We start from the raw sequence: 24,233 nt of genomic DNA, 5'->3' as shown, positions 1-24,233 counted from the left end.
GGTCCTTAGCTTAGTGAGCATTGTGGGCACAATGGTGTTAAACGTTAAGCTGTAGTCAATGAACAGCATTCTCACATAGGTGTTCCTTTTGTCCAGGTGGGAAAGGGCGGTGTGGAGTGTAATTCATATTACATCATCTGTGGATCTATTGGGGCGGTATGCGAATGGAATGGGTCAATGGTTTCCGGGATGATGGTGTTGATGTGAGCATGACCAGCCTTTCAAAGCACTTCATGGCTACCAACCTGAGTGCTACGGGGCAATAGTCATTTAGGCAGGTTACCTTCGCTTTCTTGGGTACAGGAACTATGGTGGTCTGATTGAAACATGTAGGTATTACAGACTTGGTCAGGGAGAGGTTGAAAATGTCAGTGAAGACACTTGCCAGTTGCTCCGCGCATGCTCTGAGTACACGTCCTGGTAATTCGTCTGGCCCTACGGCCTTGTGAATATTTACCTGTTCAAAGGTCTTGCTCACATCGGCTATGGAGCGCGTGATCCCACAGTCATCCGGAACAGCTGATGCTCTCATGCATGCTTCAGTGTTGCTTGCCTCGAAGCGAGCATAAAAGGCATTTAGTTTGTCTGGTAGGCTCGCGTCACTGGGTTTTCCTTTGTAGTCCGTAGTAGTTGGCAAGCCCTGCCACATCCGACGAGCGTCAGAGCTGGTTTAGTAAGATTCAATCTTAGTCCTGTATTTACGCGTTGCCTGTTTGATGGTTCGCCTGAGGGTATAGCGGGATTTAGTGTCCTGTTCCTTGAAAGCGCAGCTCTAGCCTTTAGCTCAGTACGGATGTTGCCTGTAATCCATGGCTTCTGGTTGGGATATGCACGTACGGTCCCTGTGGGGACGACGTCGTCGATGCACTTAATGATGGTGCTGGTGACTGAGGTGGTATACTCCTCAATGCCATTGGATGAATCCCAGAACATATTCCAGTCTGTGCTAGCAAAACAGTCCTGTAGCGTAGCATCCGCGTCATCTGACCACTTCTGTATTGAAGGAGTCACTGGTAGTTGCTGCTTTAGTTTTTGTTTGTAAGCAGGAATCAGGAGGATAGAATTATGGTCAGATTTGCCAAATGGAGGGCAAGGGAGAGCTTTGTATGCGTCTCTGTATGTGGAGTAAAGATGGTCTCGAGGTTGTTGTTGTTTTTTTCCCTCTGATTGCACATGTGACATGGTAGAAATTAGGTAAATTGGATTTATGTTTGCCTGCATTAAAGTCCCCGGCAACTAGGAGTGGCGCTTCTGGATGAGCATTTTCTTGTTTGCTTATGGCCTTATACAGCTTGTTGAGTGCGGTCTTAGTGCGAGCATCTGTTTGTGGTAGATAGTGTGGTCTACAGCTTATCATGAGGTACTCTACCTCATGAGGTATTGAGACTTCCTTAACATTAGACATCGCGCACCAGTTGTTATTGACAAATAGACACACACTCCTGCCCCTCTTACCAGATGTAGCTGTTCTGTCCTGTCGATGCACAGAAAACCCAGCCAACTGTATATTATCCGTGTTGTCGTTCAGCCACGACTTGGTGAAACATAAGATATTACAGTTTTTAATGTCCTGTTGGTAGGTTCGTCTTGAACGGAGATCATCCAGTTTATTCTCCTGTGATTGCACATTGGCCAATAGAACGGATGATAGAGGCGGGTTACCCACACACTGACGAATTCTCAAAAGGCACCCCGATCTCCGCCCCCTGTATTTCCGTCTTTTCTTCATGCGAATTACAGGAATTTGGGCCTGGTCTCGGAGAAGTAGTATATCCTTCGCGTCGGACTCATTGAAGAAAAAATCTTAGTCCAGTTCGAGGTGAGTAATCGCTATTCTGATATCCAGAAGCTCTTTTCGGTCATAAGAGACAGTAACAGCAACATTATGACAAAATATGTTACAACCAATGCGAAAAAACACACAAAATTGTGCAGTTGGTTAGGGGCCCGTAAAACGTCAGCCTTCCCCTTCCGTGTGGGATCACTACCCTCCCTTACAGGAACCACAGTGATAAGCATAGGGAGAGAACCCACCCACCAGATTTCATTCTGGTCCCTCACAATCAGCTTAGCACAAACAGGTTGTATGCAGTTTGCTCTGTGGATTTGTGAAGTGGCACTGACATTTCTATGTCATATGGCTCTATATAGAGCCCAGTTGCCGTTTCTGACCAGACTTGTCTTGTGTTGCATTCATTTTCATTCATTCATACATTTGCAGGATATTTAGGCTACAGAGGAGGCTGGTGGGAGGAACTGTAGAAGGACAGGCTCATTGTACTGACTGGAATGTAATAAATGGAGCGGTATCACACACATGGGAACCGCGTTTGACTCCGTTCCATTATTACATTCCAGCCGTTACAATGAACCCAAGCCATTACAATGAACCCGTCCTCCTATAGCTCCTCCTACCAACCTCTTCTGTAGATGTGAGAGAGTGGTGATTATTCTGTCAGTCTCCATACATGAGATCATATGAATCAAGCTTTAAGCTGTAACCTGTAGATCATTGAGTCTGTGAGCTCTACCCTGAGAGGACCTGGCAGCTGCTGCTGACACTGTCTGGGAGGTAGATTAGCGGAAGCTCTTACAGCCGACCCCCCCCCCCCCCCTCCTCTCTCTCTCTCCCTCCCACCCCCACACACATAAATCATTGAATAATTTTACTTATTTTCTGTCATTGTAAAGCCACGCACCAGATGTCACTGTTTCCTTAGCAAGTTCAGATGTTGCCTTATCAAACTTGACTGGTTGAAGTCAAGTGCAGAATCAGTCCAAGCCCTATAGCCTTATATCATTATTCTATGCTTGTCAGGACTACAAAGTACTGTTGCTGAGGTAAATGGAGCAACAGAGTGAAAGGGCTTTTACAGTGGTCCCTGGTGACCTGCAGAAACCATTGGAGCTGAACTACACTACAGTGTGCTTCTTGCCAAAGGTATCATCATGTCCTAAGATCGCTTAAAGTACAACATCACTCATGTAAATGACTTTAACTCTGGGGTTGATGGGGTTTGTGTTTGCTCCTGAGTCTATCCCCTTCAATGCCACTTAGGCTACATCCATATTGTAGTGCTTACCTACCGTATGGCAAACTAAATTGAATTAATCGCCTAATATATTATGCTGGAGAAAATGAGACCAGCTGCATGTGACCTGATATCAGATGCCCAGTAGATATAGTCATGGTTTAGAATAGTCTTGCACAGTATCATTTTATCTAACTAGGCAAGTCAGTTAAGAACAAATTCTTATTTTCAATGTTGGCCTAGGAACAGCTCCTTGTTCAGGAGCAGAATGACAGATTTTTGCCTTGTTAGCTCGGGGATTTGATCTTGCAACTTTTCAGTTGCTAGTCCAACACTCTAACCACTAGGCTACCTGCCACTCCAATAAGCCTACTGATTCCCCTAAAATAGCACAATAACTCTCTCTGAGTTCAGGACTGGACAGCTCCTTCATACACTAGATGAATGTACAGTTTATTCAGCGAAACTTTATGAGTTTTCTGCCCGCAATACCAGCAACATGCAATGCATGTCCTTTTTTTCTTTCTATTTTTACTTTAAAAGCTTTTTCAGTCAGAACTGCCTGACTAACAGGGTCCTGTACTGTAGTACTGAAAGGGTGTGACGAGCACTAGTCTAGTGTATATATAGTCTGTCAGAAAAAAACTTTTAGAGGAATAGCTGCTGTGGTCCAGAAAGAATAAAAGGCTTTCTGTGTTGCATATGACAAGCAACCAGGTACTAAATGATATTCATTCTATTGTGTGTTTTATTCAGGACAGTGGTGCTGTATTAGACTGGTCCCAGATACACTTTATATACAAAAGTATGTGGACACCCCTTCGAATTAGTGGATTCCGCTATTTCAGCCACACCCGTTGCTTGCATGTGTGTCAAATCGAGCACACAGCCATGCAATCCCCATAGACAAACACTGGCAGTGGAATGGCCTGACTAAAGAGTTCAGTGACTTTCAACGTGGCACCGTCATAGGATGCCACCTTTCCAACAAGTCAGTTCATCAAATTTCAGACCTGCTAGAGCTGCCCCGGTCAACTGTAAGTGATGTTATTGTGAAGTGGAAACATCTAGGAGCAACAGCGGCTCAGCTGCGAAGTGGTAGGCCACATAACTCACAGTGCTGAAGCAGTACACTCACTACCGAGTTCCAAACTGCCTCTGGAAATAACGTCAGCACCAGAACTGTTTATCGGGCACACAAGCCTAAGATCACCATGCACAATGCCAAGCGTCAACTGGAGTGGTGTAAAGCTTGCTGCCATTGGACTCTGGGGCAGTGGAAATGCGTTCTTTGGAGTGATGAATCACGCTTCACTATCTGGCAGTCTGATGGACGAATCTGGGTTGTACGGATGCCAGGAGAATGCTACCTGCTCCAATGCATAGTGCCAACTGTAAAGTTTGGTGGATGAGGAATAATGGTCTGGGGCTGTTTTTCATGGTTTATGCTGAGCCCATTAGTTCCAGTGAAAGGAAATCTTAACGCTACAGCGTACAATGACATTATAGACGATTCTGTGCTTCCAACTTTGTGGCAACAGTTTGGGGAAGGCCCTTTCCTGTTTCAGCATGACAATGCCCTCGTGCACAAAGCGAAGACCATACAGAAATGGTTTGTCAAGATCAGTGTTGAAGAACTTGACTGGCCTGCACAGAGCCCTGACCTCAACCCCATCGAACACCTTTTGGGATGAATTGGAATGCCGACTGCGAGCCAGGCGTATTCGCCCAACATTAGGGTCCGACATTAGTGACAACTCAGGGGATGAGCAAGTTATGGTAGTCGATGTAGGCTTTTCCCCCAAACAAAAGTTAATTGTTGCTAACTCTTTAGGATAGATTAAGTATTTTTAACAGTGTTGAGGGTTTTTTAAAGGGATTTTGGCAATAAGCGTTTCTCTTTTCAGTATGAAGTAAGTTGGAGAAGTTTCGCGTGGTAATGCTAACTAGCGTCAGCGCAACAACTGGAAGTCTATGGGTATCTACTAGCTCGCAAAAGGACCTCTTACTTCCTTTGTACTGGACATAGAGACATAAAAATGCTATCCACGTGTTCCTCTGACTCTGGGGAAGTAGATAAAATCCCGAAGTATCCCTTTATCATTTTAACACTAACACTTCCATGTTCCATCCAATCTATAGCCTTTAAAGGGGAAGGGAACACTAGAACGCCAGCTAACTGTAACTGTCAATCTAAAGTGTTTCCATTCCCCTTTAAGCTTTTTAACACCACGGTCATTAGTATTGTGAAGCTACTGTATACAGACAAGGTAGTGAGTATTAACTGGACCTGAGTCCAGTTTGTTGTCCTGCAACTGGTTTCTTGTCCAACGTTTCACTCTCTCCACAGTCAGTCAGACAATAGGCTGATTGAGACTTCTCCAACTATGTCATAAAGTGGGCGTCTGGGAGAGGGAGACAATAACTGTATTCACATACATTCAGACAGGAGCTATGAAATACCCTTACAACTTTATTGTCCCCACACGGAAATTCATTGTGCAGCTGTGAGTACTGCACAATGTAAGGAGGGTACACGAGAATTGAAGAGTTCAAGAGAACATTTAAACCTAAAGTAAGAAATAATAGTTTGAACTCTAATAAAACAAGTTACAGATCAAAATAGTTTATAACTGTGGCCTTCACATTGTAGAATGACTATTGTAGGCTCGTTTTGAGGTACTGTTAATCAACAGAGAGCATTCATTTACTTGATTGCCTGTGGGGAAATCCCTAGGGGAATCCTATGGTACTGTATCTAGTTTGGTCTCACAACAATAGCCCTGACAATCAGAGAGCAGGTGGCTGATGCCATCTACCAGCTATGAAATAAATAATTTAGAACGGTTGTCCCATGCTGAGCTATTGTAGCATATTCTTGATACTATTCTGGTCTTTGTGGGAGGGAAACTAACGTAATATATATCATTACTATAATTCAATTTTAGAAGAAATTAGTGTAATACTGTATATAATTTAATAAGACGGAACTGCTAGCATTGTGCTGGCCATACATTTATTGTTATGTATTGTATTACGTTATTAATAGTGCATAAAACACAGTACTCTTTGTTTGAGTGTCCCACAGAATTATAGTTTCAGTTACAGCAGATTAGATCTAAACCTTGTATCCACACACAACGCACACACACACACACACTGCACCCACACACACACACACACACACACACACACACACACACACACACACACACACACACACACACACACACACACACACACACACACACACACACACACACACACACACAACAAACAAACACACACATATACCCCCCCCCCCACACACACACACACCCCCACATACACACACACACACAAACAAACACACACATATACCCCCCCCCCCCCCCCCCACACACACACACACACACACACACACACACACACACACACACACACACACACACACCCTGCTTGAGATAATGCAGCCAGGGCAGCCTGTGACATCAATGCCGTCCCTTGTGCTGATTGGTTGAGCAGTGCTCCAAGCTGATCCCCCCTGCTTCTGTCTCAGATGGATGCTGCTGCGGGAGGGAGGCAGGGCTACTGGGAGGCAGGGAGGGAGGCAGACAATGCAGCGGGGGCTGGGCAGTGCACACATCACATGCACCACACATCACATCCACACAACACAAACATAGCTCTTCTGGATATTGGGAGAATAACAGGAAGAGGAGGGAAGGATGGGATGGGAAAGATTGTATGTATCTGTCTCTATTAGAGGGCTTTCCACTGATCTCTGTGTGTTTGGTCGTGTGTGTGTGTGTGAGGGGTGTGTGTCGGGGTAGGAGGGGATTGAGGCTGCAGCAGGCAGTCAGCCCCCAGCAGCTCAGCTCTGTGTTGTCACCGGGGAAACAAGCGACCAACCAGGCTGAGGCAGCCCAGACCTGTTTTGCTTCCTGCCGCCTGGAATAAAAGGGAAAGGAACAGCTCTGTTTTTCCCCTCTTTCTTCAGTTTTTTTCCCACTGTGGATAGCCTTTCATCATCAACTCCCACAGACAGACAGACATACAGAGGCTCACAACAAGCTTGCAATGTGAAGGGCACAGGGAGGGAGGCAAGGAGTGTGTGTGGATAATGGCTCACTATAAGGATGTAACCGTCAAAAAGACCTCTTCTCTCAACCTGGTGACAGGATTCTTTCAGTATCTCCGCGGTAAGTAGGCCAGCAGCAGTGATTTCTATAGATTGTCATCTCTCACTGCATCCCATCCTCTCATCCTTAGTGGATGATTGAGTTCATGCGTATGGAAAATAACAAGGAACCAAGCTTGGAATGTTATTTACATGGAGGTGAACCAGATGCATGAACCAGATATATACAGACACAGCAGCACTATGTATGTAAGGCATATGGTGGAGGATTTAGTTAGTGCAGAAAATAATAAGGATAATAAGGAGTTTACTGAGACTTTGGTTTAGCTAGGTAAACCAGATACAGCACTATGCATGTTGTACGCTTCACTGGGCATCCCTGTATGTGCATCACTGATGCTCCTTCAGATTACACTATATGCCTTTGAGTTAATATGGGTTCTTTTCTCTCTGTGGAGGCTTTCTATTGTTAGCATAGCCCTGTTCTCCAGCATCACGTGACCAGCGAGTATACTTTAAGTGCGGATGTTTAAAAATGGCCACTGTGTATGTGCAGCATTGCTCAACCTACTGACACATATGCACATGTCACTGTGTGTTTAGTGAACTACAAACGCTGTGCAATGCAAGTCACCCTTTTCTTCTATGAAGCGACAGATGTTTTGTGTAGTGTGAAATCAGAAATGTATTATGCATGAGGCACAGAGTCTGTCTGCATATATTATCCCCCTCTCTACAAAAGCGCAGGCTGGGGGTGACCTGAAAGAGTATGCATGCAGTTATTGGTGGGTTGGACACTGAGCAGTGAGATGTGTGAAGCTGTGAATAGAAGTCTCCTCTGCTTATACTTTGATCTACTTAGGACTCTTACTTTGATGGGACTTTTAGTTGAGCAAACACCTGTCAATATCTAATCATTATATGTGATTGTATTATAAATATATGTTTTTTAAAGGTGGTTTGGGTGCATCTTTAGTAGGGCCGGGAGGATACCAGTATCATAATATTTTTTACATGGCAAAAATGAAAACTTGTGAGCTAAAGCTTGGAAAAATCAATAAATGTGAGTTTGATGATGTTTGTTTCCATCATTAGGGCTGTTTTCCTAAAGAATTTAAATATGCTTTGTGTTTTGTTTCCTTGCCACGATACTAACGAGTATCATGATGCTGGTAGTTATCATGATGTCCTGTTTAGTTATTAGGTACAGTTGAAGTCGGAAGTTTACATACACCTTAGCCAAATTATTTTAAACTCAGTTTTTCACAATTCCTGACATTTAATCCTAGTAAAAATTCCCTGTCTTCGGTCAGTTAGGATCACCACTCTATTTTAAGAATATGAAATAATAATAATAGGAGAGAGAAAGATTTATTTCAGCTTTAATTTCTTTCATCACATTCCCAGTGGGTCAGAAGTTTACATACACTCAGTTAGACTTCTGCCGAAGTCGATGCCTCTCCTTGTTCGGGCGGTGTTCGGCGGTCGACGTCGCCGGTCTTCTAGCCATCGCCGATCCATTTTTAATTTTCCATTTGTTTTGTCTCTTTTTCCCACACACCTGGTTCTCATTTCCCTCATTATATGTTGTGTATTTAACCCTCTGTTTCCCCCATGTCTTTCTGTGGTATTGTTTATCTGTTTCATGTATGTCTGGTTGCGCTGGGTTATGTCAACCCATATTGTATTTCGTGTTCGTTGTGCCGTGTGCTTTTGGTTCGCCTAAATAAAAGGCTCTGTTTGCTACCCACTATCTGCTCTCCTGCGCCTGACTCCCTTGCAGCCATTTACGCATACGTATTTGGTAGCATTGCCTTTAAATTGTTTAACTTGGGTCAAACGTTTCAGGTAGCCTTCCACAAGCTTCCCACAATAAGGGGTGAATTTTGGCCCATTCCTCATGACTGAGCTGGTGTAACTGTGTCAGGTTTGTAGGCCTCCTTGCTCGCACACGCTTTTTCAGTTCTGCCTACAAAATTGTATATAGTATTGAGGTCAGGGCTTTGTGATGGCCACTCCAATACCTTGACTTAAGCCATTATGCCACAACTTTGGAAGTATGCTTGGGGTCATTGTCCATTTGGAAGACACATTTGCGACCAAGCAATAAGCTTTAACTTCCTGACTGATGTTGTGAGAGGTTACTTTAATATATCCACATCATTTTCCTTTCTCATGATGCTATCTATTTTGCGAAGTGCACCAGTCCCTCCTGCAGCAAAGCACCCCCACAACTTGATGCTGTCACCCCCGTGCTTCATGGTTGGGATGGTGTCTTCGGCTTGCAAGCCTCCCCCTTTTCCTCCAAACATAACGATGGTCATTATGGCGAAATAGTTATATTTTTGTTTCGTCAAACCAGAGGACATTTCTCCAAAAAGTACGATATTTTTCCCCATGTGCAGTTGCAATCTGTAGTCTGGCTTTTTTATGGCAGTTTTGGAGCAGTGGCTTCATCCTTGCTGAGCAGCCTTTCAGGTTATGTCGATATAGGACTTGTTTTTACTGTGAATATAGATACTTTGTAGCTGTTTCCTCCAGCATCTTCACAAGGTCCTTTGCTGTTGTTCCGGGATTGATTTGCACTTTTCGCACCAAAGTACTTTCATCTCTAGGAGACAGAAAGCGTCTCCTTCCTGAGCGGTATGACGGCTGCGTGGTGCCATGGTGTTTATACTTGTGTAACATGGACATTGCTCCCAAGGATGAACCAGACATGTGGAGGTCTACAATTTTTTTGATTTTCCCATGATGTCAAGCAAAGAGGCGCTGAGTTTGAAGGTAGGCCTTGAAATACATCCACAGGTACACCTCCAATTGACTCAAATTATGTCAATTAGCCTATCAGAAACTTCTAAAGCCATGACATCATTTTCTGGAATTTTCCAAGCTGTTTAAAGGCAGAGTCAACTTAGTGTATGTAAACTTCTGACCCACTGGAATTGTGATACAGTGAGTTATAAGTGAAATCATCTGTCTGTAAACAATTGTTGGAAAAATTACTTTTGTCATGCACAAAGTAGATGTCCTAACTGACTTGCCAAAACTATAGTTTGTTAACAAGAAATTTGTGGAATGATTGAAAAATTAGTTTTAATGACTCCAACCTAAGTGTATGTAAACATCCGACTTCAACTGTATGTCCACATGTTCCGTTGTTGTACACCTAAATGTTTATATATGTGCGTTCAAGGAGCTGTAATTGTGTTGCAGGATGCACCAATGTATCTCTCCTCTCTTAATCTCTTCCTCTGATCTTCCATACCACTGCATAACTTCCTTCCTCTTTCACCTCCTCTATGCCAGCTTTTCCCTAAACTCAGAACCCCAAGGGGTGCACGTTTTGGTTTTTGCACTAGTACTAAGCTTTGATCATTTGAATCAGTTGTGGAGTATCAGAGTAAAAAACAACATTTGGGGTCCCCATGACCGAGTTTGGGAAACTCTGTCCCATATCCCTGCTTAGATTACTGTGTGGTCTGGGGCTGCGCAGATCAGAGGTCTACACTTGTAAACAGAATGGATACTACTCACAACTCAATTAAATATTCACATTGTTTGTGAATGCACTTACTTGAACAGGCTGCAAGAAGCGTTGGGAATAGAGAATATACTTGAGCTATAAGGCACGGGTGGGGTGGTATATGGCCAATAAACCATGGCTAAGGGCTTTTCTTAGTTGCGGAGTGCCTGGATACAGCCATTAGCCATTGTATATTGGCCATATACCACAAACCCCTGAGGTGCCTTATTGCTATTATAACTGGTTACCAGTTTAATTAGAGCAGTAAAAATAAATGTTTCATCATACCCGTGGTATACAGTCTGATATACCATGACTGTAAGCGAATCAGCATTTAGGGCTCGAACTACCGATGAAACAGGGGAGGCAGCAGTTGTGAGCAGGGTAGGCAGTTATCTTGTGTGACATCATGTATTGACCATGTTCTGTACCACTTCAATTCCAGATGAACAAGAGGCCGTACAGAAGAGGACCTTTACAAAATGGATAAACTCCCACTTGGCAAAGGTAAGAAGGTATCCTTTACTATGTCTTTGTGCTTCAACACAACACTTGATAAGATATGTGTTGTGTGTTAACACATCATGATGAGTTAACTATCATGCCACCCGCAGCTTCCCTTTCCGTATAGGAGCGGAGATGATGAAATAACGTTATTACAATGGTATAATCACTGATATACAGCAATTGTATCACTATGATAATATTGCTATCCCGAATATTATCCTGACCTTTGTTATCAGATGGCTGTAGTAGTATTGTACTGCTGCCTTTGACCGCCCAGTTTTATAGCTGCTCTCTGGACAGTGGCATTTCAGTAGTCCTCGTGACCCTGTGTGAACAGAGATTGGACCATGAGATGAGGGTTGTCATCCAATCATAATGATTCTGCGAGGCACCTCCTAGTGTAATGGAACCACATTATGCAAACAAAGTGGCAGAGGTTTTTATGTCAATTTTGTACACGTGGAAAACTACAGCTTGATTGAGGCCATAATAGACAGTTCACATTTCAAGATATGTTTTTCCTCATTCGGATGTTTGGATTGTGTTACAGTGTAGCTACTGAGTTGTTTGTAGAATCAGTCCTGTAAATGTATTTTAAACGAGACCAGGGGAGAGTGAGACAGAGAGAGACACTAAAGACGACTCAGGGCAGAGATCCGTGTGTTTCTCAGTTCCTCAGTAAGCTTACAATATGCCTGCAGCATGCCTTGCCGAGCCAATGTGATGGACAGAGTAAAGTTGACTAGGAAGGTAGAACTATCCGTGTCACTGTGTTGTATACAGGAGATCACCAGGGCAGAATTTTAGAGAAGATACTACCTGTAGAGTAAAACTGTGTGTGTGTGTGCACGCGCTTGTGTGTGTGTGTGTGTGCTGCGTTTGTGCCTATAAGTATGCCTGCACACTTGTGTGTTTGTGTGTGTGTGGGGGCGTGCGTGTGTGGATATATTTGTCCATGGCTAGATTTGGCAGGCAGGGAGAGTTTAGCAGCAAGGTGCAGATGGAGAGTGTGATGTGGGAGGAACATTTCTCTGCAGGAAGCAGAGTCTGCTCCAAAAGGCCATATGACAGCTCAGCTCTTTAACACTATAAACATACTCATCATGAGTTATAGCTATATATAAACACATAGGATAGCTCATAATGGCATCATCATCATCATCATCATCATGAGTATGTGCATAACGCATTACAGATACGTGCTTCATAGATACTGTTAGTGCCAACCATGTTTTCTTGCTGTATTTTAGACAGCCAGGTTTTGAATCAGAATCTGAGTAATGTGGCTGGCCAATAAGTCACCACGGAGGTCTATTCCTCATTATTCATGCTGTACACTTATACCCCCTCTCTCACACACACTCTCACCTCTCTCTCTCTCTCTCTCTCTCTCTCTCTCTCTCTCTCTCTCTCTCTCTCTCTCTATCTCGCTCTCTCTCTTTCTCCTTTCCTCTCTACATCTCTCTCTCTCTCTCACTCTCTCTCTCTCTCTCTCTCTCTCTCTCTCTCTCTCTCTCTCTCTCGCTCTCTCTCTCTGTGCATACCAATGAACCTGTAGAATAAGCCTAGTCATGAGCCTCTCACTCCAGTTCCCAACCTACTGCTACTGTAGGAGGGATTCAAATCTCAATTCTTATCAGTTCATCTCTCAATCAGTTTATCTAATCTCATCTAAACCTTTTCCGTCAAGTAAGCAAGCCATTCTGAAAGGATTACGATAGACCACATGACGGTTGCCTTAAAGTTCCCATTTTAAAATAGATTTTTTAATCAAATTCTGAATGGAACAAAATGTAATATGTTGGTTTTAGGATGGAAAGTGCTGGCCCTTTTAGTTTGAACTTTCACTGGGCAGTCACGCTTTTCCCATTGTGTCCATTTCCTCTCACGTTACCAAGCACTTTTGCATTGGTTGAATGTTTTATGACAATGTGTGCGTGCGTGTGTTATGACAGTATGTGTGTGCACATACATGTGTGTATGTGTGTGTGCGTGGGTGCGTGTGCATGTGTGTGTGTCATGACAGTGAAAAGGGCTTGTCATGTGACTCCTATTTTGTTTGTCACAAAACCCAGGATGGGCTTGATGTTTTTTTTTTGTACCTTGTGACTCATTTAAGTGTAATGACATTCTGGAGATGTATGGTTCGTGTTACTGGTCAAATAGTTTAATGTAATTTATATATTTAAATTGATCTTGTTGTTAGGATACTGGTGGTCATAAAGGAGGAATAATATTATCTAAAAGACTTCCATTGGATTCTGTCTTTGAAGCAAAGAAAATAGCACAAAAAACAGTGTATAATTTTCACACTGTTGTACTCCACAGTCCCAGCCAACTGCATCCTGTCGTCCTGTCATGAAATGTGACGAGTTGTGAAACGAACAGCTCAGCCTGCCAAGACAATTCCCACAAAGACCAGCGTTCCATTAATTAATGTATTGTTTTCGTGTATGATTTCTGAGAATGTTTTGTGTGTTTCATGATGTAGTTTGCTCTGTCACCTAACTCCGTCAGAATTCCCTCAGCTCTGATAATACATGGATAGTTGGATACAGTGTGTTACATGAAACAACTATGCCCAGCTAGGGTTAAATGGACCCATGCTCTGATTTTGCTCTGAATCACATTGCCTCAGGCACGGGCACCTCGCCATCTCAGATGCACAGGCACCATCTTTTCAGCTGCAGGGGAGCTCTTTCTGTTCTCTTTATAGTCCAGCCGTTAGCTAGCCAACAAGCTCTGTTCAGTCTGGACTCCAGTCTGTAGCTGGCTCTGCTTTCTTTTCTCCTCAACACAAGGGCTGGGGAGAGGGCTGTTCAGTCTGGACTCCAGCCTGTAGCTAGCTAGCTAGCTCTACTTTTACTCCAACCTGTATAGTAGCTAGCTAGCTCTGCTCTATTTTCTCCTCAACACAAGGGCTGTGCGAGAATGAATGTGTTGTGTTTCTAGGATTTACTTATTGAAAGATTATAGTGGATTGTAATAAGATAATGTCTTTATTAACTTCTTATGGCTGCAGGGGCAGTATTGAGTAGCTTGGACGAAAGGTGCCCAGAGGTGCCCAGAGTAAACGGCCTGCTCCTCAGTCTCAGTTGCTAATATATGCACATTATTATTAGTATTGGATAGAAAACACTCTGAAGTTTCTAAAACTGTTTGAATGATGTCTGTGAGTATAACAGAACTCATATGGCAGGCAAAAACCTGAGAGGAAATCCAAACAAGAAGTGAGAAATCTGAGGTTGGTCGATTTTCAACCCAAGCCCTATTGAAATCACAGTGGGATATGAATGAAGTTGCACTTCCTAGGGCTTCCACTAGATGTCATCCGTATTTAGAAACGTGAATGAGGCTTCTACTGTGTTGTGGGACTGAATAAGAGCTGAATGAGTCAGGTTACTGGCAGAGAGCCATTTCCTGGTCATGCGCATTCCACATGATATCGCCCTGCGTTCCATTGCTCCTCTAGACACAAATGATTTCTCTGGTTGGAACTTTATTGAAGATTTATGATAAAAACATCCTAAGATTGATTCTATACTTAGTTTGAAATGTTTCTTCGACCTGTAATATAACTTTTTAAAGTTTTTGTCCGAAGTACTGCATGAGCGTTTGGATATGTGTACTTAACGCGCTAACAAAAGTAGCTACTTGGACATAAATAACGGACATTATCGAACAAATCAAGCATTTATTGTGGAACTGCGATTCCTGGGAGTGCATTCTGATGAAGATCATCAAAGGTAAGGGAATATTTATAATGTGATTTCTGGTTTCTGTTGACTCCAACATGGCGGCTACTTTGATTATTTTTCTGAGCGCCGTCTCAGATTATTGCACGGTTTGTTTTTTCCGTAAAGTGTTTTTGAAATCTGACACAGCGGTTGCATTAAGGAGAGGTATATCTATAATTCCATGTGTTAACTTGTATTATCATCTACATTTATGATGAGTATTTCTGTTGAATCGATGTGGCTATGCAAAATCACTGGATGTTTTTGTAAACTCAGATTTATTTTCTAAATATGAACTTTATCAAACAAAACATACATGTATTGGGTAACATGATGTCCTATGAGTGTCATCTGATGAAGATCATCAAAGGTTAGTGATACATTTTATCTCTATTTGTGCTTTATGTGACTCCTCTCTTTGGAAAAATGACTGAGTTTTTCTTTGACTTGGTGGTGATCTAACATAATTGTTTGTGGTGCTTTCGCTGTAAAGCCAATTTGAAATCGGATACTGTGGTGGGATTAACAACAAGATTACCTTTAAAACGGTATAAGATACATGTATGTTTGAGGAATTTTAATTATTAGATTTCTGTTGTTTTGAATTTGGTGCCCTGCACTTTCACTGGCTGTTGTCATATCATCCCGTTAACGGGATTGCAGCCCTAAGAAGTTTTAAACAATAGGTGGTCTATAATTTGTAACAGTATAGCCTACACAATACCAATTAATTAATGTATTAGTTTCACTGTTAAATCTTCTCTTCCCTAGCATAAACCACCCCTAGAGGTCATCGACCTCTTCGAGGACATCAAAGATGGGGTGAAACTTCTGGCTCTGTTGGAGGTGCTGTCTGGACAGAGACTAGTAAGCACTGCTCTTAATATATACAGTCATTGGTAATGCTGGATTATTCTGTTCATGCTACAGAGCTCAGTCGCATTTAATTACCATAATATTGTATTGAACCTTCTTGCTGTATTTAATGTGAGCGCTCTGGTAAGATTTTGTGTATTTACAGTACTCCATATGGAAAATTCACTTAAACTTTACTTGAATTTACCCTCCTCTCTCCCCAGCCATGTGAGCAGGGCCGCCAGCTGAAGAGGATCCACTGGGTGTCCAACATCGGCACCGCCCTCAGGTTCCTCGAAGGCAGGAAGGTAAGCACGCCCTCAGAGTAACTACACAGTATTTTCCCTGAGTATTTTGTCATAGCTCGAGTTTAACATGTAAACCTAAGGGCCCATTCGCAATGTCACGTATCTTCTAAGGGTTTTATTCAAAACATTTGGCCAAGGCTTGTGAAAAGAATATTCATCTCTGTTTAATGCTAGTGGTTTGAAAATACGACATTGTATCATAGTGTTTATGAACAAAGATAGATAAATGGAGGCAATGCATGGAAATATGTATCTATGCAAGGCCATATGGATGGTACATCCTCTCTCAGTCAGTATTGCTTTGAGGCCTGTATCTTACTGTGACCTTCTCTCACCATGCCTGACCTCTGACCTCAGTCTGTGTACCGAGGATCCCCGGTCAGTGGCTGCCTGTAAAACACACTGTGTTCATATACTGTATGCATTCCTTTTGTTTAATTCACGGTGTCTATTCCTAGCTATTCTTTGATTGAGCCATTCTTTTCCTCTTTGTGCATCTTGACTATTGTAGTGCCATCAACCAGGTGCTTTCTGGTTGTCATGCATTTTGTATGCATTTTGAAACTTTGGAGTCAAATCTTTCCTGCCCTCTCCTTTCTCCAACCTTTGTGAAATAGTCACATCATCAAAACAAATCCTACAAAAAGACGAATGTAAATATGCAGCAACCTTAATGTCAACTAGTTTGCTCATCCAAAGTTTGTTACAGGGATATTCACTCCATTGGCTTTATTGTTACTGTCCTGCCAAATTGAGTACTCTACAGCTTTTATGTTTTTCCTTTGTTGAGCTTGGCTGTTTCTGCCTCACCTGCTTCCGCTCTTCCAAATATCATGTTGTTGCATCAGAGAGCTGATTTTGATGGCTGTGAAAGAAGAAACATAACATTGTCATTACTATGCCAATGGCCCACTCACTCAACAATGCCTTTATTTGTTAAACATTGTTTCAGAATGTACCTATGTATGAGTACATGTATTTCCCAGACATTTCATTTCATGACAAGTTGTGAATTGCAGTTCAATTGGGGTTTTCTTTCCCAACAGATCAAGCTAGTCAACATTCATGCCACTGACATCGCAGACGGTCGACCATCCATTGTCCTGGGGTTGATATGGACCGTCATTCTCTACTTCCAGGTAATGTGTTGTTGTATCTGGTCAGTTTGACACTTACATGTTGTAATATGACTGTCTGTGAATGTTAACAATGTCTCACAACTCTCCGTGAGTGGTCTTCAGTGTTGTTTTTACCTGTTATATCGAGAAGTGACACTTTAATGCACTTTTTTAATCTAATCTATTCTAATCTACATACAGTTATTTGATGTTGCTATGGTTACTCACAGCATGTTTGCTCTAATTGCTGACCCTCTGTCAGATCGAGGAGTTGACCAGTAACCTACCAGCCCTGGCAGCCCTGTCCAGCAGTACCTCCTCAATGGACAGCATGGCCAGTAACTCAGAGACGGGCAGTCCCCCTATGAAGAGGAAGGTAGTGCCTAAGAAGTTCCAGGGCAACGCCAAGAGGGCCCTGCTCAGATGGGTGCAGTGCACCGCCGCCAAGTACGTATGCCATTATATATTTGGCCAGCTTTTCTAACCAGTGCTCCAGCGGGCAAAACGGGTTGAAATTATGTCATTACAACTAAATTAAGACCAGTTCAACATCATTTTCTCTACCATTTTCTCCACGTCAGCCAAGAGTATAGGAAACAGAGCTGTCTGTATCACCCGAACTGTCTGTATCATAATTTGAGTTATCATTTCAAGAGTGCTCTGCCACCGGCCCGCTGTAAACATATACTTCTGTTTGTCCCAAGGCGTCAGGGCATGGAAGTGAAGGACTTTGGTGCTAGTTGGCGGAGCGGGGTGGCGTTCCACTCAGTGGTCCATGCCATCCGCCCAGACCTGGTGGACATGGAGGTGGTGAGGAGGAGGAGCAACAAAGAGAATCTGGAGGAAGCCTTCTCATTGGCCGAGAACGAGCTGGGCATCCCACGCCTGCTGGATCCAGAAGGTTACTACCTCTCCTCTTCTATTTAATGAAAAATAAAAGATTGCTTTGTCAAAATAAGCGTACACTCCCTCACTCATCCCCAGCTCCGGCTGGTACATAGGGCAGCAACAAAGGATCTCCACCTCTGTCTTCCATGATGCAAAAACTATGCAATTCCAACAGAACTTTATGGAATACTCTTTTAAAGTTTTCATTGAAGATTGTGCGAGGTTTATTTATGGGTGTTTCGTTCCTTCAAAGTGTTGTTGATACGTCTGTCTGGAGATAATAATGCAGACAGCAGCTCAGCAGCAGTCACTTCAGGAGAGATTCAGACTCCTGAGCCCTGAGGCTTCATTACGAACCTCAATAAACGTCTGTGTTTATCATGGCCCTCGTTTTCTCAGAGATCAGGTCAGCGATAAAGATGACAGGAGACATTTATAATTAGATGTCAGTGTGTCAGAGGAAACACAAAATGTAGTCTCCTTCAGGGCACAAATGTGTTCCCTGTTTTTACTGTGTCATATTTGTTATAGAAATGATGTTCCTGCCCGGCCTGTATTTTACTCTATATATACATTTTAAATGACCACAGTTTACATACGGCTAATCGAAAGTGGCATATAGACCTATACACACATCAATCATACTTAATTGACATACTGTAGTTTGCTTGATGGATACCACTAATGTCATTGTTTTATTATTTACTACTTTCACGCCAGACTCTCTCTCTCGCTCTCTTCTTCTGCAGATGTGGATTTAGATAAACCGGATGAGAAGTCCATCATGACATATGTTGCTCAGTTCCTCAAGCACTACCCCAACCCCCACCACTCCGAGACAGATGGACAGGAAGATGAGGTACCAAGCTATATTCACTGTAGTCCTGAGTCAAGTACTGTATTGGCATGGGCAAACTCAGTGTTGTGTTGTAATGCTTTATTTAAGTGATAATGCCTGAGAAGCCAGTGTTTGGAGGATATATTGGCACGGGTTTTGTTCGTCTCGGGCCGGCAAACCGTGCCAATATATCCTCCAAACACCGGCTTCGAGGGTATTATCACTTTTATACAATGGGTTACCAACATATTCAAATAATGATTGACATATTTTCATTAAAATAGTTATTTGGATGAATTTATTAATTAATACTATTTAATCCTTCCACAAGATATAGTCCCAACACAAATCTAGGGTTGCTACCCAAGGTTTGGTTGCCAGAGACGAGACCCTGTCGTTAAGTATTTTTGTTCTAAATCTATGGACATGACCCAGTTGTTCGTTCTAAATGTTTCGTTGCCATGATGGCTGGCAACGTCCTTATCCCTTGCTTGCTGGCTAGCCAACTGGGGATCTTTCTTTGGATACATCCATAACAATGACCTTATGATGTGAGATTTCGTCTGGCATAGAGCATTGTCTCTCTCGCCAGACCATTGTTCAGAAGAGATAGCCAACTACACAGCTAACACAATCACTTCAAACTAAAGCTGGAATGACAGCAAACTAGCTGCATTTCTTGTTTTTCTATTGACATTTCTTTGTATATATCCACAAAAATTATGGTAATTCATGATTTCGACTGGCTGATTTCGACTGTCTGTCTTGTCCTGACTGCCGACATGTTCATTACCATAGGACAGCTGGAGATCGAATTTTAATATTGAAACAATGTTTCAAATGTCAGAGAGACAGCAAGGTTATTACAAATCTCCGCTGTTGAAAACCAAATGCTCGTCTTAAAGAAATAGGAGGTCAAGTCTAGATGCTTTTTACAGGGTAGATCTAGTATAAAAATTGCCTGACTGAGCTGATGAGACAGTGGATTGCGCAGTCAGATGGAACAGAGTAAATAGGCATTTTAACATCATAGATTTAGCCGGTGGTAACTTGTGGAATAGACACCGGCTGGAATTCCGTTTGAACCAATCAGCATCCAGGATTAGAACCCCCTCTCCCATAAGTACTTTTCGCTGCTTTTGTTTTCTTTTGTCTTCTATTGTATTTGCGTTTTCAGTATAATTGTTCTAGTTTACCCAGCTACAGTATATTTAATATCAAGTGGCTAACTAATACTGGCACCCTCATTGTTGTAATGCTTTATGTACTCTGTTATTGTATTGTTGTATCTGCTATTGTATTTGTGTTTTCAGTATGCTAATGCTTGTTGCTAACCATATTTCCCATTACACCAACGACAGCTTTTATGAAAAAAAGATACATAAAAACAATTTGTCATTGCATGAACTCGGCAATCATCTTACTTTCCTCATTGTGCATTACGTCATTCACTCACTCCATCTCTCCGTCACGCTCTCACTCCATCTTACGTTATCTTTCCTGTTGCATTTGAAGCTGCTTCTTCGCTACTTTCCAAGTTTTGCACTCTCTATCCCAAACCTACGGGTAAGTCCATCCATGCCCGTGTAGTGTAGTGTCTGCCTGCAGTGTGCTATATTTCCTCTTCCTTATGTTTGTCACGGCTTCGCTTTGATTTTGCTCTCTCTCTCTCTCTCTCTCTCTCTCGCTGCCACTAATGCCTTTCTGTGCTGTCTGTTTGTTTGCATCTCTTCGTGTGGCCTTCTTTCCTGGATAGTATGGTCCTCAAGATATAGAGCAAATGCTTGAGGTATGTTGTCACTGAATACATAGATTCATCAGGGATTCCTATTTTGCTTTGAATCTTATTGTGCTTGCTGTGGTACTGGAAATCTATTTGGAAGGTTTTGGTAGGAGTGGTTTCACTGTATGTAGTTTGTTGAGAATTCTGTTCGGGTTGAGAGAGGAAGAATAATGGTGCATTGTATTACCTGAATATTATGTGTCATCTGAATGCCGTGTGTTAACTGACTTCCCAGAGAGAAGAGCGTAAGATTCTGAGAGAGCTGAAGGTGTGGCTGGATCAACTGGAGAGGGACGTGCTGCGAGTCCAGGGGGCAGAGGGCAACCTGACAGACAAGTACCAGGTTAGTACCAAGTGACCAGAGGGCAACCTGACCGAGAAGTACGAGGTTAGTACCAAGCCAACAGCGCAGAGGGCAACTTGACAGACAAGTCCAAGGTTAGTACCAGGTGACTAGGGGGCAGAGGGCCACCTGACCGACAAGTACCAGGTGATTGGAACCAAATCTCATGCTACGTATGTAGCTGGCTAATGTTATGGTATATTTAGTTCCAGGTCACGAGGTAACGTACATCATACTACGTGTAGAGGGAAGAGACAGAACGTCGTAAACACCATGACTCTTTCTCAATAATTCTTCATCAATTTCTTGTATCTTCATGTCCTCGCTGACGTTTTAAAAAAGGATGTGGGAAGAGGGCACTAAAAATCAAGGAAAGACTATTAAGAACAGGCCCATATTTGACTGAGCTCTACGTTCCTGTGTGTCATATACTCAATGTGAATGTAACACCTCTAATACTCGTGTTTCTACTTTGCTCCAGGGCTTCAAGAGTTTCCGTGTGCAGTATGAGATAAAGAAGAAACAGACAGAGCCTCTGCTGCAGCCGGTGCACAGGGATGGGAAGCTGTCTGTAGACCAGGCCCTGGTCAAACAAGCGTGGGAACGTGTCTCTATCAGGGTGAGTCAGTGTATTGCTGTCTATGGACCCCTGGACAACTAGCCTGATCCCATATTGCTTCAGTCAACTCTTTATTTACAAAGATAGTCCACCAGGCTACTGCACAACCAGCCCAAGACTACACACAATCTATGGGCCAGACTCAAAAGGGCCGATTTCACGGACACAGATCAAGTCCACTGTAGTTATGGATTAGAGAGCGTACTATATGGAGGATCTCCATTGAAATAGCTTTTTAGTCCAGGACTAGGCTTTATCTCTGTCTGGGAAACCGGCCCACAGAGACCATTATAAATAGACTGTAACCTTTGTCATTGAGAAATTGTTATTTTTGTCCGCCAACTCATTTTCATTTGCCCTGTGTTTATTAGTTAGACTGAGACTTGCATTGCAGAATGTGAGCCCAGATAGCTATCATAATAAACTGAATGAGTGTTCAGTGAGGCGCAAGCTTTCGAAGGAGCGCTCATTAAGAGGGCATGCGAGTTTTGGAGCGAGGGGAACAGAAAGGGTTTTGTTCACTTGATAGAGTGTCCCCAGCCTATATGGACTGTGGACTGGAGTAGCACAGCACTGTGGCCATCCACTGGAGTAGATGCTTGAGAACATGTGGAAACCTTTTTAATCACCACCTGCTTTTTAAACAGCATGGTTCATGCTAATGCCTCGATTGTACTGATTGTTCTGGCTGTAATGGGTGGCCGTTCCAGCTCCTGGACTGAAACTTGATGAATAGCCGAGTGGTCGAAACAATATCACTAACAAACCACATGGGAGCATAGATCGCAGTTTTTGCCACATTTTGCAGACTTTACATTTTTTTGTTATCAAGCACCTGCTCAAAGTCTTTGGACATGTAATATTTGCCTATACTAGCTCCTGGACTGGCACATCCATCTGGATAAGTCGTTGCCTGGCCCACTGGGGGTGATCGGAGCCTGGCTGCATCGAGCTGAGATCGCCTTGAGAGAGGAGATTCCCATCCAACAAGCCCATGAAGAGACAGCCAACGTGATCCACAGGAAGCTGGAGCAGCACAAGGTTTTCTGCAAGAGCAAATCTCATAATATATACATGTACTGTTGTAAAACGATCCTTGGATAGGCGTTGTGCGAAATTACAGCAAATCTCAAAATTCTTGGTTTTGTTGGTCATATAAGAAAAGATGACAAAGTCACAATGATGTTTTGGATGTTGCACCAGTGTCTAGTCGAAATGATTCAACAAGTTTTTTTATTTTAGCGTGCATGTATGTGGATATGTGTTTTTAGGAGGTACTGAAGAACTTGGAATCCCACCAGCAGACGTTCCAGCAGATCCACAGAGACAGATCTGTGAACGGGGTCCCTGTCCCCTCTGAACAGCTCCAAGACATGGCCGAGCGGTTAGTCATCCTTCAGTCATCTCTACATTAGTGTTAATACTGTAACACATCTATGGATGTCTCTGGACAATATTAGCCTGATCCCTGATCTGTTTGTGCTTTCTTGCCAACTCCTACGGTCGTTGTCAACCCATGAGTTGACAAGAAAACACTAACAGATCAGGGACAATATGACATTACTTAAATAAGACTGATATTGATCAATTTGATAAGAATGTTAATATGGATTTTCTATTTTGTCAAACAGGTTCAACTATGTGTCCACATCATCTCATGCCCACCTGATCAAACTGGAATTCTGGGAGATGAAGTACCGTCTGATGGCGTTTCTCATCCTGGCTGAGTCCAAGCTGAAGTCCTGGATCATCAAATATGGCCGCCGTGACTCCGTGGAACTACTGCTGCAGAGCTACATTGTGAGTTGGCCTTTCCATTAGTTGTTACTGGTTTGTGGTAGCCTGGTGGTCTAGATCCATTTGTGTTGTTTAGCCAACCTCATGTTTGCCATGAAAATGACTATGGGAGTTGGTAAGACAGCACAAACAGATCTGGAACCACCAAGCTAATTTTCAATGGATATTGTTCCAATCCTATCCTCATGATAATTCCATGCTTATCTCACCATCATTCCCAACAGTCCTTCATTGATGGACACAAGTTCTTTGAACAGTATGAGACAACATTTAAGGCACTCAGGCAAGCTGCAGATGTCTACATCAAGTCTGATGGTTCAGGTAGGGTGGTTTTTCTTTTGTGTGTGTTTACCTCAGATGTGCTTTGATTGAATGTTGTCTGTCAGAGAGGGCTAAATATGCTAACTGTTGATTTCATATTCTAGGCATTAAGATCAGTAGGAAAGGTAAGTCTAGATTCATTTGGTATTGATATACAATAGGTAACATGGTGACCACACTAGCCTTTGATTTGCTGTGCACTAGTGGTTCACTGGTCTAACAAAAAATACAAGAAATCTGATAGAATCTCACTGCGCCTGGCTGTTTACGAACTGACTACTCTATATTCTTCCACAAAGATCATTTCCTGTAACACAATTACTCTTTGCATGATACAGTAACAATAGTCACAGTAGGTCTTGGAATGTGAAACACTGCAAATGCAAATACCTTGCTGTCTTGACTTGCTTGGCTTATCCAACAGCCTTGAAACGTCTCTGTACT

The 24,233-nt window shown here is 42.8% G+C and overlaps 1 protein-coding gene across 1 annotated transcript in view; it reads left to right on the top strand.

Annotated features, from left to right (window-relative positions):
• The first annotated feature begins 7,134 nt into the window (after positions 1-7,134).
• The window catches only part of LOC139374983 (nesprin-1-like), a 141,092-nt gene continuing 123,993 nt past the window's right edge, over positions 7,135-24,233 (top strand). Inside the window, exons 1-14 of the mRNA XM_071116288.1 lie at positions 7,135-7,213; positions 11,121-11,182; positions 15,691-15,786; positions 15,999-16,082; positions 17,129-17,221; positions 17,463-17,647; positions 17,905-18,101; positions 18,838-18,947; positions 20,945-21,052; positions 21,534-21,671; positions 22,548-22,712; positions 22,943-23,055; positions 23,303-23,471; positions 23,693-23,789. Coding sequence (XP_070972389.1) covers positions 7,135-7,213; positions 11,121-11,182; positions 15,691-15,786; positions 15,999-16,082; positions 17,129-17,221; positions 17,463-17,647; positions 17,905-18,101; positions 18,838-18,947; positions 20,945-21,052; positions 21,534-21,671; positions 22,548-22,712; positions 22,943-23,055; positions 23,303-23,471; positions 23,693-23,789 — 1,696 coding nt within the window. The remainder of the gene's footprint in view (positions 7,214-11,120; positions 11,183-15,690; positions 15,787-15,998; positions 16,083-17,128; positions 17,222-17,462; positions 17,648-17,904; positions 18,102-18,837; positions 18,948-20,944; positions 21,053-21,533; positions 21,672-22,547; positions 22,713-22,942; positions 23,056-23,302; positions 23,472-23,692; positions 23,790-24,233) is intronic.

This window comes from Oncorhynchus clarkii, chromosome 19 (assembly GCF_045791955.1).
Source record: "Oncorhynchus clarkii lewisi isolate Uvic-CL-2024 chromosome 19, UVic_Ocla_1.0, whole genome shotgun sequence".
NCBI classification, from domain to species: domain Eukaryota; kingdom Metazoa; phylum Chordata; class Actinopteri; order Salmoniformes; family Salmonidae; genus Oncorhynchus; species Oncorhynchus clarkii.
The sequence above is the reverse complement of the archived record's forward strand: the minus strand, read 5'-3'. Positions and strand labels throughout refer to the sequence as shown.